The following is a 12302-nucleotide window of genomic DNA, read 5'->3' as shown; positions in this document are numbered from 1 at the left end:
TAAAACATCCAAGTTATTGTCGGATTTATATATAAATATATGATAAAAAATTCTAATATGCGTAGAGGCGTTTTATTTATATCTCTTTTATTTTCTTACATTTAACAAAATTACGTTACTAAGAATGTATTTGTAAAATGATTATGAAAACTATTTACATTTTCCTACAAAGACTATCAGCGACTACAGATATACAAAAAAATGAGCGAAACTTTGTTTATTATTTTCTTCTTCATTTAGTCTATCGCAAAAATTTTATTTCCATGCTTTATATTGGAAGTCTTAACTATACAGGGTGTTTACGAAATACTTGGACAAACTTTTAAGGCGTATTCCTCACATCAAAATAAAGAAAAAAGTTTATACAAACCCATAGTAAAAAATGAGTGGTATTTCGTAAATACCCTGCATAACTATAGATACATATCATTCAAATTGTGTTATTAATTTGTCCTTCACAAGTACATAAAGAAATGTTATCCAATATTTATTGCACAGGACAATTCTATGTACAGCTATACTTCTAGTCTTTACAATTAAAAAATTCAATCTTATTATTTTAAAAATTTCTTTCTCTCTCTCTTTCTCTCTTGCTAGAATTATTTGTCATGTGTTCAAAGATCAATGAATTTTCAATCGAGAAGTATTAAGTGTAATATTAGCGTACTTTTTTAAATGTTTGAGGTTACGAATAATTTCTAATATTTTTTTAATTTTCTGACTTAATCTTGTATAAAAGCAATTGCAAAATACAATTATACAAAAATACATGCTGTATAATAATTTTTCCCACTCTATTAATTGTACGTGATAATTTAAGGATATTAAATCTGCAGAAAACGAGAGAAAAAGAAGTCTAAATATCTCATGTGTAGTTTCACGTATTTTAAGTTTCTAGAATATACATAAAAATAAAACAGGTTTTAGCAATAACTAAAATGATTTTTTATAAAAAATGTATCACGATAAAAAAATAATTCTTTGCGGTATAGATTACATTTACAAATAAATTGCAGTATAATTATTTGGATGGACACACAAAAAACATAACATACATAGACACATTTTTTAATTTTTAATAAAAAATGTGTCTATTAAATTTGCAGACAAAATGCATAATATTACAATGACGTATCTCATTCATCATAATTAACCAGTTATACTGAGAGCATTTATATTTGCCAGTAAACTTTTAACGTCATCCTGAACCTGATCCGAGGTATTAGATAAGGAAAGACGCGAGCAAAAATTGCTCAATGTTTCTATATCCTGTTCTCGCATATTCTCCTGTTTTTGCAGATACGCCATTAACATATTAATTATATTATGCATCTCCTCCTTGACCTTAAGCATATCCTCATTGTTACTGTTTCGTTGTAACATCCTTAATCTCGTTTTCGCTAATTGCAGTGGATTGTAGCCATACGAGTCTAATGCGAGAACGTCAGTACCAGCTGTTAAGAGTAGCATCACTACCGACAATTTGTTGTTAACCGTAGCTAGATGCAGCGGCGTGTTTCCAATACAGTCACGCTGATTTGGGTCTGCACCCTTTTTCAATAATAAACGCACCATTTCTGTATAACCCCTGTGACAAAGAACATAAAGTTTGAACGGTAACTTGATTTTGAACTATTACTGTAAATGCCTTAAGGAAGATATATGTATATATATACATATATATACATGATTACATGAAGCATTATAATATATATCAAGATATAAATTACCTGCAAGCTGAAATATGAAGAGGAGTTCGCCCATGTTCATCCTGATGATTAGGTGATACGTCAAAGTCCAAAAGCCTCTTCATCAGAGTAATATTATTTGTGAAAGCAGCCGTCCACATCCTTTGGTGAATACGTTCATTTCGACATTCAAACAAGGGAGAGGGATGAGTCATGCCTTTGCGCCGGTAGATAGGTTCGTTTAACTTACGGTAGTGGAGAGTAACTATGACATTAAAATTATTATTATTATTATATAAATAAAAATTAAGAAATTATTTATATAACATTTGGCTATAATAAAAAAAAACTGTTTGAAAAGATCTAAAAAAAGTAATGCGACAAAAAGAAATGGTTATTTCTTTTAAAAATCAAAATAAAATAAAGATACAAAATGGCCAAATGGTGAATAAATCAAAATTTGTAGAGGTACTCACTACGAGGGTGGCGTCTCAATAACTCCTTATTCTTCTCCTCTATCTTCTCCTGTAGCGTTTGTTTCTGAGATAACAATAATATCCTTTTAATTCAACATTTTTAGTTATCATATTATTTTTAACAGCTATATTTAACAGAAAACTGTACTGTGAAAATCTGTATTAGGTCTGTTTTTTATAGTTGCTTCTTTATAGTGTACACTCATTGTGCTTGAAATGAATATATGTTTGGAGTTTGAGAGAGAAAGAAACTTTTAGTGCAACACAATAAAGAACAGATCTATTAATAATGATTTGAAGCGTTTCATTAAACAATCCTATTTTGTTATCTCTTATTTTCACTTTGCATTTCTACTCGACAGAATCTTTTGGACAAATTCTCGCGTTGTCCTGCGACTCGCAGCTGTTTACCAGTGTGCAGCAATGATTTGTGGATACCTTTCTGGCAATGTTGGCTTCGACTACTGCCTCCTTCTTCAGCAATATCATAGAAAGGACTTCGGACGAGCTGCGCTGACGTATGAAATCGGACCATTCCTCGCAAGTGTTCAATATTGGAAATTCGCTGGAATCGTCAGCTGACATGGTGCTGCTGAGCATGACCTGGCCGAAGCCTTGCCGGAGTTGCTGGCTCTCTTGCTGAGCGGTCGAGCTGTCATTCGAATCGTTCCCGGTCTCCACTCCCGAATCTATCGACGTCATGTTTACATTAGAGCACGCAACACTAGCACGGGAGGCGATCTGCTCGGGCAGCATCACCTCTGGCCCCCATGTGTTTAAAAAAATGTCGCTCATCGGTATGATCACGTATCCCACGAAGATTTTATCAGAAATCGACTTGCGTACCACGGACGAGCGTGACGAACAATCGGACTTTTCGATCTACTCCTGACGGTCCTCCGACAGCTTTTTCGACTACCCTCTCTCTCTTGCGTCACCTCTCGCTATCTCTTTCAAGAGTAGATATTGGTAGATATCTAAAGTATACGCTGGTATACGCTGCGCGTCGCTGCCTCGGGCTACCAGGCTTTCTTTTCCCTTCGCTATTTCGGCTTTCGCCGTTCGCGTCGTTTCTTCGGCCTTCGCTGTCCTTCGCGTCATCAGTACCAATCAGTACCAAATGTCCCGATGGATGGTTTCACGAACGCCCGCGAATGGGAACGATCATTATTCGGCCTGTTCGTTTTACCTGAACTTTCTTGCACGGTTCATCTTTTTCTTTTCACGTTAAAGAGAAAAAGAGAAAAGATAAACTGTGCAAGAAGTTCAGTGAAGTTCACCAATCACAGTCGATTATTTTTCTCACATTCGACTGTCATTGGTCAATTTCTTAGGCTGGCGTCCCATGAAGCGGATAACGCGGAAGCGGCCCGAATTTAAACCAGCCTTTCTAATTTCAGTCCGTCTTGTGTTCCGATTGGTCGAAATCTAACCTCTAACTCGCAGTTCGACCAATCTCCAATCGCGTAGTCTGATACGAGCTTTAGGTCAGCTGCTTTACGACGTTGCCGCTTTCTCGAATGAGTCAGTCGAAGATCTGATCGAAGCTGTTTGAAAGGTCCGAAAGATCTGTGACATCCAACATCCAATAAAGGAGAAGAAGAAGTGAAGGGAGAAGAAGGAGGGATTGCAAGGACACGATCTCATTTCAAGAAGAACAGACGTCGCGGTAGTACCTCTTATAGCCCGTCCGTTGAAATTCTGAAAATGGGAGTCCCATCGTCCGCAAGTACGGAAGTCAACAACGTCAACATACTGAACGAGATTCATTATTTGAAAAGTAAGTTCGCGACTTTCTGGGTATAAGAGTATCCTGATCGTCCGTCTATCTGGAATAAAGACCAAGAGTAAATATGTAGTTTAATCCGCTCGGACTTCGGACTTCGGCGTGAGTACGCTTCCTAAGCAAGATGTTAGCAATATGCTGGCGGTTTGTCAGTGGATTCGAGCAAAATATTGCGGCAGATTGGCATTAACCCGTGTTCGCGTTCTGTCGGCGTGAGCCTACCGATGTAATCTGACAGCAGATTGCCAGCAAAAACCAACTAGAGCGATCTGTCATTTTATCGGAATTATTTGAGTGGAATACGTTATTTAAATGTTTATAAAATGGCAGATTCTACTTGGTTACTGCAATCGTTCTGCCACCATGTTCAGCGATGTAACAGACTTTGTTGTATTTCTGCATTCAAATGCGACAAAATTATGCAAATAGCAGCACTGTGCAAAATTTATAATCTAGAAAATGTTTTAGTATACAAAAAATACAATTTTAGTTTCAAACAGCTCTCGAGAACAGACTGTGCTAAAATAGCAATGACAACGAAAGGTAACACTGGTAACAGTGAAGGTAAATCAATTTGTTGACAGTGGAAGTCTGCTAAATAACGTAACAGCTTGATGAAACGTTTACATAACAGTGATGGTAATGTGATGTTTCTGTATTTTGTATATATTTCCTTAAATTAGTTCAAAATATTCTTTATATTTCAGATCTCAATAAGAGTGTACTTGTTCTGAACATTTACCACAATAAGCTGTCTCATTAAGATTAAGCAAATAAATTTTCAAAGTTTCTTGGTCTTTATTACAAATTTTATTCTGCACACGGTTAAAATTCTTATAAAATTATTTTAAAAAGTTTTGTTTTATCGTTAAGATAAAACGATCCTTTTTTTTGCTCTGACAATATGGAATTATTACACGAGATTAACTATCTTATATATAATTGCAGGTCAGATAGAGCAATACAGACGAAAGACACAAATAATTTTGCAGTCGGGTGATAAAGTTAATTGTCCAAACAGAAAATTCAAATTTGTAAAGCCAAAAGTTCAGTCGGATTCGAATAGTCTGGTTTGCAATTCTTCTTTAAATTCTAAAATGTTACCTGAGAGTTCAACTGAAAACGTACATGTAAACTCGAGATTGCTCGCCACAAACGTTCACGTTAATCCAAACTTTAAACCGCAAAAGCCAACGGTACATATCAATCCGAATATCCAGGCTAAGCCTTTGATACATATTAATCCAAAAATGATGCACGATATTTCTAATTCAAATCAAAACCTCCAAAATAATATAAGCACGAGTACAACACAAACAAACACGAGTACAACACAAACAAAAGTAGATAACAGTACTGAGCAAACGAATGTCAAGAGATCTATATACGTTAATCCAACATTATTGAAGAAATTGTCTTCCTCCAAAGAAAAGTCGACAAATTCTAGAGAATCCGTTACAACAGAACGACCTGTTTGTTCAAGGTTGAAGTTTGTAAAAAATATCGATAATCGAAAGAGCTCGCCAAGGAAGACTAGTAATTCTAGCATTATACTTTTGTCGCGTAGAAAGCTCGTGAGAGTATCTACTACAAAAAGCACGTTAAAAACTTCTCCATCAAAATATGCAGTATTAAGAGATAAGAAGCTTGAGACTGTGTCACAGAAAACCATGAAAGTAAAACCATCAATAAACAATACGTTACAATCTACAAGTATGATATCTAATTTATCAAAATCAAATATCAATAAATCTAATAATAAATCAAAAGTGACCAAGTATAAAATAGACAGAACCGCGTTAAATATATCAAAAGCTAAAGGAACCGGTCTTTCAGAAATGGTTAAGGTTATGTAAGTAACATGTACATTTATATCTAATAAGTTATAAAATTAATCACTTGAAAAGAAAAGTTTATATTACAGACATGACGCGAAGAAACTTGTTACTATTGGTGGGATTGTTTATAGAGCTTCCAAAAATAAATTAATCCGGAGGAGCTCTGTATTGAAACGTACGTGTATTGTGGTGTGATTTTATTTTATTAGTATTAGGTGTACGTAGTTTTATAATTTGTAAGTATATACATTCTATTAATTTTACTATGGAAATTCAGGAAAACGATCAGTCAATGGAAAGAATGATAAACTTATTAATAATAAGAAACAACGAATGGGCAAAGAAACTTTAAATTCATCAGAAACGAACATTAATACCAAAACAAGATTTTCTTTCAATGTATCTCCGAAAGCTACTTATAAAAATAGTATCAGGTACAGTAACATATATATATATAAAATCTAAAGCTATGTACGAACTAAAGATTCATTGTTATTGAGTTTTGATACAAACCTCTTGGTTTGTTTTTAGCAACAAAGCAAAACAAAGAAGCATACGAATCCTACGAAATAAAATGCATAAGAATAACCAACCTTGTTTGATTTATCAACGATTTGGATCTTGCCCAAATTATGAAAATGGGAAATGTGCCAAACGGCATGATAAAAAGCAGGTGTCACTCTGCAAAAAGTAAGTTAATACTTGAAACATTGGGTTATATAATTATATTAATGGTCATAGTTTATGTGTATAATCCAGATATTTATTAAACAAAATTAAGCTTATTTTATGTTTATTTTAATCTAACCAGATAATTTTTTGAGATAACTTTCGAAATATTTTTCGAAAATTAAAAAAATTGTTTCCAAAAATTGTATAACTTTTAGGGAGAAATAATGTGGCAATCTTGAATTGCTTATAAAATTGTCATGTTAAGATCAACTTATAATTAGTTAATTTTTCTTAATTAGAAATCTCATCAATCTTCTCAATCAATTTTTATTATATATTTTGTAGCTGAGGTCAAGATGTTTTCAGAACATTTATATAAGTCCTATTTTGATTTAAATATGTTATAATTATTAAATTGTTTAAAATTTCATTAACAATGAAATGTGTCTGATTAATGTGAGTCCTTGCTCTCAAAGACAAGTTCGAGTCTTCCTATAACTTAAATAACCTTACAGTCTTTCCTCAAATGTGTATTACCATTAGCAATCTCTGTCTAGATGAAATTGTTGTTCTAATAACTTTGAAATGCTCTGAATTGACAAGCTCTAACGTTCCTTCATATCTTTATAGTTGCAGTTATCGGTTCTTTTTCCAAAACAATCTCTTTAGTGTTTATTTCTTCACAAATCATCTAATTAATTATATTAAAATAAATCTGTATATATTATAATTATATAGTATATAATCTGTATATAGTATAACAGTGTAAAAAAAATTATAACATATTTTTTATTTCTGATAAGGCATGGTTCAGAACAGCGAATGTTAAAAATCGTGTAATTTTTTCAAATATATCCAGTTTCCTGCAAGGAAAGTGTTTCTTAAAGAAATGCTCTTTATCTCACGACGTTGGACCCGAGAAGATGCCTACATGCAAGTACTTCCTCGATGGCTGTTGTACAAGAGATGCCTGTCCTTATCTTCATGTTAAAGTGTCTTCGAACACTTCAATCTGCATAGATTTTTTACAAGGATATTGTGCTAAGGGAAATAAGGTAATTGCATTCTCTTCTATTTTAACTGATTACTACCTATATGATAGATTATTCACATTTAATCTATTTACTATTTAATCTATTTATTTACGTGCAACAAACAATTCGTTATAATGCAAATTCCTTTTATTAAGAGAAGATCTCGGCTCGCGGGTCACAAGTGATCAATTATACTGTCGTATGAGACATAAATTTTTATGGCAGAACTAAATAAAAAATTAGATTGATAAATTGACATAAATTACGTAATAGGAGGAAAAAAAGATGCTTTAATAAGATTAGGATGATCTTTTAATTATAAGTTTAAGATGACCTTTTAATTATAACAGCCAAATGTCATGGCAGTTCGCAATAATATTTTGTAAAATGTAGAGTACTGATTTGTTCTCCTATAGTGCCAACGGCGTCACGAGTATCTTTGTCCTGAATTTAACAAGTCGGGGAATTGCAGCAAAGGTGAGTGTTGTCCTTATCCTCATAAATCGCATTCCTCTAATTCCGAAAAAAGCGCCAAATATTTGAGCAAGACGCATGATACGCAAAAATATCGTGCCGCACTTGCCACAGAGGATAATTCCGAGATCTCAAACTCGGAGGGCAGATTAAGATATTACGAAATAACTGGTGGTTTATCTGAAGAACTTGAGAAAAAGAAAGGAATTCCAATTGTCGATCCTTTAGAACAAATTCAAATAAATGAAAGTAAGCAAGATAAAACCTTAGCCAAAGAAAATAAACGTGAATTAGAGACAACGGTTTATGATCGTAATAATGTAAAAAGGAAAGTTTCTATTGGTTATATCCCTATTAATCATCTTTAATTTGTATATACATTAATTAATAAAAATTTTTACTAAATAATTTTTTAAGTTAATTTACGAGATCGTGAACATTAAATTAAATCAATGCAATTATTTCACTTAAGACATATATATGTTGGGAGATCTCATTTTTAATGATTATTATGTATTCGCTATAAAATTATATAAATTTTTCTTATAGTATATTTAAAAGAACTAAATTAAAGTAAATTTATTATAGTTTTGTATTTTATAATGAAATATTATACTATTACATTCTATTATAAATAAGTAATTTTCATATGTAATATGAGTACTCGATATGTTGTGATATATCAAGTACTAATTCTAGGTATCTGGGTGTACCTAAGATATACCCCAACAATCGATTATCTCGGATATATTATAAATATACTAATATTAATTTATATTATTGTGTAGATATATATTACAAAAATATAATAAAAAATTATTTACAAACTTTCTTTTCTAATGAATTATTTGTGATAAACAAAAGTTTGTGATAATTTTATCATGTATTTGTGTATAATCTTATGTGAAATCTTTGAGCCATTTCCATTCTATGTGAAATCAAACCTTACAAACTTTCAGCTAGTAGGAATGAGAATAATTTGATTCTATATTTTATGATTCACGAAGTATTTAAGTAACTTAATGAGAAGAAGTATGAAAAGACAATGGCTAGCGCAATACATGTCAATACTCGGATTTTTAAAGAAGAGCGACACACAAATCGTTGATGGTCGTCATAAATTATTTTAAATTATCTGGTGATCCATATTACTTACTAATATCAGTAATATCTGATATCGAGTTGAGATTTGCTTGACTCATCATTTGATGAACTGAACAGTGAACAGAAAAAGCGATGGTCGGTTAATTAATTTGCTAACTCTTTTGAAGGAGAGTTAACATAGATCTGCCTGCGAATTTTTTTATCAAAATTTTACTGATCCTCTCATTTCATCATTTTTTAGACTAGATTGACCCTTATTTTCCCTCATTCGGGAAATAATGAAAATTATGTTATAACATTCAATTGTACATAAACTAGAATTACATTTTATACAGTCTTATACAAATAAAATATGTAATTACACGCGCATATATATACATGCACATACATGACATACATTTACGTTTTATGTGTACATATAATTATAAAATTTGTATATTTGGTGTATATTTAAATAAATAAAAATATAGATGCAAATAATTTGTATATTTCTTTAGCATAAACTTTACGTTAAAAATAACATTTACTATGTTAAACATCATTTTTGTACAGTTAGCAACAAACAAAACTTCATAGTCTTCATAAAAAATGGGAAAGCTTAAATTGGTGCTTTTATTTCTTGTATTAAATGTCTCTTAATATAAAGTAATAATTTATATACGTATACAAGAAATAAATCTATAAGGAACTTGTATGCATAATATAAATAAATGTTTACTTATGTCCACAAACGAAAAAACAGTGAATTAATTAAGATTAATTTGTTAATAACTAACAATATAAAATTTATGATAAAAAATTAGATGCTAATTTGACTAAGAATCCTGAAGCAAACTCTATCGTGAAAACGGATATTATTAAAATAAAATATTTTGCAAAAACTGAAAAATCCTAGAACACACTTCTTGTCAATATTTCAATTATATATAAGAATCCAATTTGTCGAATGGTTATAAGCTAATAAAATAGGGCTATGTAATAACAAGGATATATTATTTTGGTCAACAGATGCTGATACTATTAACCACTGCTCAAGCCAGCTTCTCATATTTTCTATAGACATGTTTGCAGGATTTAGGCCTCTAAAAGATAATGCCTGAAAAATAAATTAATAATAAAATAATGCTAATATCTTCTATACTTTCTTTTATGCTAATATCTTTTATACTATCTTTTATGCTAATATTTTTTATACAATCTTTTATAGCTAATATCTTTTGTATACTGTACAAGTATACATGTTATATATTGTATATATGTATATATGTATAAAACTCTTTCAAGACAAAAGAAACAAAATAGAAATTACATTATAAAAGTAATGAAGATGTGTCTTTTCTTTTGTATAAGTTACAATGAGAGAAATGAAAGACTAAATGTAATTAAATTCTTTCATAAAATCTATTCTAAAAATGTACATATCTTATAATGCCCTGAAAGCATGAAACTAACAAAAGGTATCTACCCATCGCATCGCTTCATTAGACATTTCTTTTACTCCTCCCTCTCGTACGATAGCGCGATCCATTCGTAATATTAACATACCCCTTTCCGTCAATCTTTTCCTCTTGAAAGGTCTCCACAGTGGCATACCGTGTATTGCCAATAGCTCTTTCTGGAAAGCATAGCAAGTACATCTATATTATGACGAGCTTTCAGAGGAGAACAAATTCATGTCCAGAAGCAACGAAAGCACCAACTTGTGAGCTTACCAGGTGTTTCCTCTTGAGATTACTGAGGGAATACGGCGGGCCTGAAAAGAGCTTGGAACAAGCTATGATATTCTTGGTGGTCGGATGCGTGCCGCTTCCTAAGCAAGCTATAGCGTCTCGCCACTTAATCCTGAGCGCCTGATCCTTGATAGTCTTGATACTCTTGAGTTCTGCCTGCATGCATCTCAACAATGGCCTGTTGTGCCTTAGCCTGGCCTTGTGTTCGGACAGCATGAATTCTAGCTTCTGCTGCAGCGTCCAGTAGTGCGACGTCAGTAAATAGCGCGGGAAGTACAGGGCTAGGGGAAAAATAATGTAATTCGTAAACGGAACGGCCGAGAGCAGGAACAACGGCGAGAGCTTTCGCAGATCCCTGGGCATCGTGTGCATCAGCTGCAGCTCCTCCCGCGTCAAGCTATCTACGCCGTTCGATCCTTGCTTCTTTATCGCGATGACGAACCTTTTCAAGTCCGTGTACACGTCACGGCTACCGACGCTGAACACGCGGTACACCTGCATCGTGCGCGGGAACTTCTGCTCCAGCGTGCGCTCGTAGTTCTTGATGTAATTTATGTACCTGTCGAACCAGTACCGTTTAAGGTTGGCCACTTTGCCCGACTTCTCCGTCCTCTCCTCTGCTTTCCCAAAACCCCGTTGCATCGGGATCCGTTTTAAGGGCTCGAACGTGTTCACGCCCTCGCGTACGAACGTCCTAGATATTATCTTGTACATTTTAAGATCGATTCTTTACTAGAAAGATGAACGGACTTCCATGGAATCAGTTAACCTGAACAACCCTCTTTCCGTTCTTGAAGATTCTTAACTCCAGGAAAATTGTTGAAACTCCTTCATATTAATAAACTTTGATTTATTGCAATCCACTAAAAAAATGTATAATACGTTATAGTGGTATAATACGATTATAATACGTACGTAATATGTGCGTGTCCTTTCTAGCTCGATATATTCAACACTGTATTTTTAGTATTTAATTACCGATATATTGTTATTTCTTTCAATTACTCTTGCTGGCTGCTCACGTTGCCCAGAATGTTGTAATTAATTTATATTTATATTTCTGGCTGTACACACATGATACCTGATACCACATGACACATTTATTAAGGTCTGCTCTTTGCAACTGCACTATTTTGTACCTTCTACACTCGAAATGAAGTAGATAACATCGGAGAGAGAAAGAGGGAGGATGAAAAGTGCAAAAAGTTCAGCTACGAAGAACAAAATAAACTCTGTATTTTTTCGTACCTTCTGCACTCGCAAATAATTGCATGCTTTATTTTCGGAAAGAGAAAGAGGGAATATAAAAAGTACACACATACACAAAAAGTTCAACTGCAAAAAATAAACCTGTATGCTATTTATATCTATCGCGCATCGTAATTAATAGAAGATTTGTGTTAAAAAAACGGGCGTTCTCGCGGCCATCGCGCATGTGACTCGTGACAGTCGTGACTGCTTTGCCTATAGTGTCGACAATTAACGACCTGTGCCAATACT

General features: G+C 33.1%; 3 protein-coding genes across 7 annotated transcripts; 1 reads left to right on the top strand and 2 right to left on the bottom strand.

Annotated features, from left to right (window-relative positions):
* Positions 1 to 56: 56 nt before the first annotated feature.
* On the bottom strand, positions 57 to 3302 carry LOC139770231 (uncharacterized). The gene is made up of 4 exons (XM_071702030.1): positions 2603 to 3302; positions 2165 to 2228; positions 1731 to 1953; positions 57 to 1588 (listed from the first exon to the last, which is right to left on the bottom strand). Exons 1-4 carry the CDS (start codon positions 2957 to 2959, stop codon positions 1150 to 1152), a joined length of 1083 nt encoding a protein of 360 aa, XP_071558131.1. The 5' UTR covers positions 2960 to 3302; the 3' UTR covers positions 57 to 1149.
* A 372-nt stretch (positions 3303 to 3674) lies between these two features.
* On the top strand, positions 3675 to 8376 carry Zc3h3 (uncharacterized). Of its 2 annotated transcripts, XM_071702007.1 has the most exons (8): positions 3675 to 3944; positions 4899 to 5433; positions 5518 to 5802; positions 5875 to 5963; positions 6066 to 6222; positions 6320 to 6478; positions 7320 to 7515; positions 7911 to 8376. In XM_071702007.1, exons 1-8 carry the CDS (start codon positions 3872 to 3874, stop codon positions 8334 to 8336), a joined length of 1920 nt encoding a protein of 639 aa, XP_071558108.1. In that variant the 5' UTR covers positions 3675 to 3871; the 3' UTR covers positions 8337 to 8376. The 2 variants fall into 2 exon arrangements, with proteins under 2 accessions (XP_071558108.1, XP_071558107.1); XM_071702006.1 differs by having other exon boundaries at positions 4899 to 5802.
* A 1163-nt stretch (positions 8377 to 9539) lies between these two features.
* Positions 9540 to 12261, bottom strand: LOC139770233 (LETM1 domain-containing protein 1). Of its 4 annotated transcripts, XM_071702035.1 has the most exons (5): positions 12125 to 12261; positions 11781 to 12013; positions 10785 to 11665; positions 10538 to 10687; positions 9540 to 10168 (listed from the first exon to the last, which is right to left on the bottom strand). In XM_071702035.1, the coding sequence occupies exons 3-5, from the start codon at positions 11514 to 11516 to the stop codon at positions 9989 to 9991; spliced, it is 1062 nt and encodes a 353-aa protein (XP_071558136.1). In that variant the 5' UTR covers positions 11517 to 11665; positions 11781 to 12013; positions 12125 to 12261; the 3' UTR covers positions 9540 to 9988. The 4 variants fall into 4 exon arrangements, with proteins under 4 accessions (XP_071558136.1, XP_071558135.1, XP_071558137.1 ...); XM_071702034.1 differs by lacking the exon at positions 12125 to 12261 and having other exon boundaries at positions 11781 to 12052; XM_071702036.1 differs by lacking the exon at positions 12125 to 12261 and having other exon boundaries at positions 10011 to 10168; positions 10525 to 10687; positions 11781 to 12052.
* Between the last annotated feature and the right edge of the window lie 41 nt (positions 12262 to 12302).

The sequence above is a fragment of the Temnothorax nylanderi genome, unplaced genomic scaffold (assembly GCF_030848795.1).
Source record: "Temnothorax nylanderi isolate EJ_2023f unplaced genomic scaffold, tnyl_v1.0 TNYL_tig0028_pilon, whole genome shotgun sequence".
NCBI classification, from domain to species: domain Eukaryota; kingdom Metazoa; phylum Arthropoda; class Insecta; order Hymenoptera; family Formicidae; genus Temnothorax; species Temnothorax nylanderi.
The sequence above is the reverse complement of the archived record's forward strand: the minus strand, read 5'-3'. Positions and strand labels throughout refer to the sequence as shown.

Excerpts from the sequence above, each read along its gene's own strand:
- LOC139770231 (XM_071702030.1), bottom strand. The coding sequence starts at position 2,959 with ATGAGCGACATTTTTTTAAACACATGGGGGCCAGAGGTGATGCTGCCC. Across the intron at positions 2,229-2,602 it reads AAGCCAACATTGCCAGAAAG|AAACAAACGCTACAGGAGAA; the intron begins GTATCCACAAAT and ends TTGTTATCTCAG. Across the intron at positions 1,589-1,730 it reads CTTCATATTTCAGCTTGCAG|GGGTTATACAGAAATGGTGC; the intron begins GTAATTTATATC and ends TCTTTGTCACAG.
- Zc3h3 (XM_071702006.1), top strand. The coding sequence starts at position 3,872 with ATGGGAGTCCCATCGTCCGCAAGTACGGAAGTCAACAACGTCAACATA. Across the intron at positions 5,803-5,874 it reads TCAGAAATGGTTAAGGTTAT|ACATGACGCGAAGAAACTTG; the intron begins GTAAGTAACATG and ends TTTATATTACAG. Across the intron at positions 6,223-6,319 it reads ACTTATAAAAATAGTATCAG|CAACAAAGCAAAACAAAGAA; the intron begins GTACAGTAACAT and ends GTTTGTTTTTAG.
- LOC139770233 (XM_071702035.1), bottom strand. The coding sequence starts at position 11,516 with ATGTACAAGATAATATCTAGGACGTTCGTACGCGAGGGCGTGAACACG. Across the intron at positions 10,688-10,784 it reads ATCTCAAGAGGAAACACCTG|AAAGAGCTATTGGCAATACA; the intron begins GTAAGCTCACAA and ends TATGCTTTCCAG. Across the intron at positions 10,169-10,537 it reads CTAATGAAGCGATGCGATGG|GCATTATCTTTTAGAGGCCT; the intron begins GTAGATACCTTT and ends TTTATTTTTCAG.